This window comes from Orycteropus afer, unplaced genomic scaffold, assembly GCF_000298275.1.
Source record: "Orycteropus afer afer isolate SDZICR_OR568_19922 unplaced genomic scaffold, OryAfe1.0 scaffold00691, whole genome shotgun sequence".
Lineage (NCBI taxonomy): Eukaryota > Metazoa > Chordata > Mammalia > Tubulidentata > Orycteropodidae > Orycteropus > Orycteropus afer.
In genome coordinates, this window is record NW_006922278.1 from 414,971 (window position 1) to 418,913 (window position 3,943).

The 3,943-nt window shown below is 38.9% G+C and overlaps 1 protein-coding gene across 1 annotated transcript in view; it reads right to left on the reverse strand.

Moving 5' to 3' along the window:
- TRPC4 (transient receptor potential cation channel subfamily C member 4) overlaps positions 1–3,943 on the reverse strand; it is a 298,431-nt gene that overhangs the window by 2,870 nt on the left and 291,618 nt on the right. The window contains exon 8 of the mRNA XM_007956981.2: positions 1,409–1,450. Coding sequence (XP_007955172.1) covers positions 1,409–1,450 — 42 coding nt within the window. The remainder of the gene's footprint in view (positions 1–1,408; positions 1,451–3,943) is intronic.

A 3,943-nucleotide genomic window follows, 5' to 3' on the forward strand; every position in this document is an offset into this window, starting at 1 on the left:
TTTTTTTTTTTTTTTTTCTTTATACCTGTGACTGTAATTCTGTTTGGGAATAGAGTTTTCTTTATTGTGTTAAAGAGGTCATATCAGTGTAGGGTATGTCCTGATCCAAATCACTTCAGAGTGATATAAAGAGTAGCTTAAACATAGAGACAAGGTGGGCCTGACTCAAGCCATGGTGTTTTCAGTAGTTCTATCTGCATGAGTTCTGGTACCACTACAAACCCAAGGAGGGGTCACTATGAATCGGGTCTGACTTGATGGCACATAACAACAACAACAACATGTGAAAGCTGGACAGTGAATAAGAAAGACCACAGAAGAATTGATGCATTTGAATTGTGATGTTGATGAATAATTTGGAAGTTACTGTGGACTGCTACTATGATCACCTTGTCCAAAGGGACCATTCCCTGGAGAATATGGTGCTTGGAAAAGTGGAAGGTCAGCAAAGAAGGAGAAGACCCTCAGTGAGATAGATTGACCCAGTGGCTGCGACAATGGGCTCAGGTATAGCAAGGATTGTGAGGCTGGCACAGGACTGGGCAGTGTTTTATTCTGTTGTACAAAGGGTCGCTATGAGTCAGAGCTGATTCAATGGCATGTAACAACAACAACACATGGACTGCTAGAAGAACAAACAAATAAGTCTTGGAGGAAGTACAGCCAGGATGTTCTTTAGAAGTGAAAAGAGCCAAATTTTGTCTTTGGTCAGCTGTCAGAAGGGACCAGTCCCTGGAGAAAGATACCATGCTTTGTAAAGTAGAGGGTCAATGAAAAAGGGGAAGACTCTCAACAAGATAGATCAATACAATGGCTACAGTGATGGGCTCAAGCATAGCAACAATTATAAGGATCACTGTGTTACACAGGACTGGGGAGTGTTTCATTCTATTTTACGTAGGGTTGTTATAAGTTGGAATGGACTCAACGGCACCTAACAACAACAGACATTGAGACAAAGGAGCTGGTGCAGTGAGTAAGCTGCTAACCAGAAGGTCCAGTAGTTAGAACCCACCAGTGGGAAAAAGATGAGACAGTCTGCTTCTGTCAAGATTAAAGCTTTGGAAATCCTTTGAGACAGTTCTGCTCTGTCCTATAGGGTCACTGTGAGTCAGAATCAGCTCAATGGCAATGGGTTTAGACATAGAGACAAACAAGCACAGACAAGGGGTGGGGAGATAGAAGTCACATTTGGATCACCAAGGAGCCAAGGGACATGAGACTACAGAAAGTGAGAGAAACAAGGATGTTCCCCTAGAGCCAGTGCCCTGAATTCAGACTTATCTTACTGAACAATGAGAAAATAAATTTGTATCCTTTAAAACCACCCATTTGTGGTATTTCTGGTATAGCACTAGGAAACTAAGACACATACCAAAATTTAAAATATAATTTTAGGATAACTTACTTGATATTGATGATGTCTTCTTAAATTATCAGCAGCTCGCCTCTGAAAAGGAAAGGGTCATTTACTTTATGGTTATAATGATATATTACCATTATGAAAAAGAGAATTCATTGTCATTTTAATCAGGAATTTTTCCTTCTTTTCCACAAAGTGGGTGTTTTGCTAGACAATGGACAATGGCTACAGGGTGCTGAGCCTGAATGCAAAGAATGACTGTATGAAAGTCTAAGATCAGAGCACTTTGGGTATGTACATAGAGCACCCTGAAAGCAGAGCCCTAAGTCCATCGTAAAGTCTTGACCATCACCAGTGACTCTATAGGACAGAGTAAAACTGCCCCATGGCTGTAAATCTATACCGAACAGACTGCCTCAGCCTTCTCCCACCGAGTGGCTGGTGGATTTGAACCACCAACATTTTGATGAACAGCCCAATGTCTTAACCACTCCAGAGAGCTCCTTTGAAGTCTTGACTTGAGTTTAGTATCCACGCTGAATTTTAAAGTGCCTTTTCTAACAGCAGTTTTTCTAACCTTTGTGCTGACTGAAACTTGTATCCTAAAAAAAAAAAAAAAAAAATCACTACCATCGAGTAGGTTCCAATTCATAGTGACCCTTCCTCAGGTTTCCGAGGTGGTATTGCTACAGAAATGAGTACATTGCTGTCTTCCTTCTGAAGAGTGACTGGTGGTTTTGAACCACCAGCCTTAAGGTTAGAAGTCAAATTCCTTAAGCATTATGCCACCAAAGCTCCTTTGTATCCTAAAGGAAACTTTTTTTTTCCTCTGTCGCCTGTCATATACAGGATGTCTCAGGGGTGTCTTTCCTCTATGGTTAAAATAGATGCAGGATGTTACAGTCTATGGCCCAAAGAGTCTTAACTCACAGTATTATGGATAAATGGGCCTGCAGTAAATATATGCTTGAGAAAGCACTTTTAATAACGGATTACTAGAAGAACCTGTCATGTCACTGTCCTGTGACAATCCTGTAATTAAAAAAAAAAAAAAAAAAATCGTGCTTCCAATATGTACCCTTAACCAATCATGTAATCCAACATATATTTTATCCACCAGCTCTCACTGAGTCCCAACCCTCAGATATCCAGCTTTCGACTCCCCTGATTGTCTTTCAGCCAATTATGATTTTGTAGCTTTAATTCCTGCTTAAACTGTATAACAATGGTTGCTTCTTTATTGTCTGGAAGAGTGACCATCTCCTCTCTGTGAATATGGATGTTTTCCCAGTGTGGGCCATCTCTGGACTTTCAATAAATCTCTTAATTTTACTTTTACAGAGTGATTTATCACTCTAGGGCAATTGAATCCAAAATAAAGTGCTTTTCTTTTTAAAACACTGAGTAAGTTAATAATGGAAATGTTGTTCTTCTAATGTATGCGGTTGGAGAATTAATTAATCGTTGTCGACATACACACAAAACCACCTGAACCCTTGCCAAGAGACAGAGAGGGGTTATATTAAAAACAAATAAATAAAAGAAGAAAAGGAAAATTAACAACATATATTACTTTGATTTTAAAGTATTTTTAATCCACAAAAACAAATATTAGCCATAAAGAGCTTAATTCAAAAAGCAAAACTCTGCCAGAAAGTGCTCTACAGCAATGTAAATTTGTTTTATCTGCTAGAAAAGGATAGTTGTCAAACCATTACCTCTAATTTAAATCTCAAAAAGTCTCCTGGCTACAGGTGAGTGGAGGCAGATTATCTCCTGAGCTCAGTAAAAGGCTGAATCAAGGTTCAATCAATCACATTAAGATTGGCAAATAGTTGATTTTCTTTATTTCTCCCTCCTTGGTAGGAAGGTTGGACAATCTACTTTTGTAGTGATACCGCCTCAGGAGCCCAAGAAGGGGTCACTATGAGTGGGATCAGACTCAATGGCAGTGAGGTTTTTGGTCTATGCAAAGGAGCTCTGGTGGTACAGTGGTTAGGGCACTTAGTTGCTAACCAAAACATTGGTGGCTTAATGCCACTAGCTGTTCTGTGGAAGAAAGATGCAATCTGCTTTCATAAAGATTTATAACTTTGTAAACCCTAGGATGGTCTCTGTGAGCCAGAATTGACTACATGGCAGGGAGTTTGGGTTTTTTGGGGGATTCTTGTCTTTTTATGTTTCATGGTACCTAGCTTCTTTGTTTTTTCAAGAATCAAAAAGCATGTGGAAAAACTGCACAGAATAAACTTCATGTTCAAATTTGGTGATTTTGGTTCTTTAATATAACCAAATTAAGAATTAATTATGAAGGTATTCATAAATATCAATGTTACAAAATTGAGAATTTAGCCATGATATACAGAGTATAAGGAGCACTGGTGGTACTGTGGAATTAAAAATGTAAATACGAAATTAGAAATGTAAAATTAAGGTAAAATTAAAATGTAATATTTTAATATAGCAGTAAGAGGCCACTATTAAGGCCAGCAAAAGGGCGGGCCCCAGTTCCAGGAACAGGGGCAAGGCAAGGATGACTAAGCCCTGAACTCAACCATACCATGTAATTGGAGAATTCAA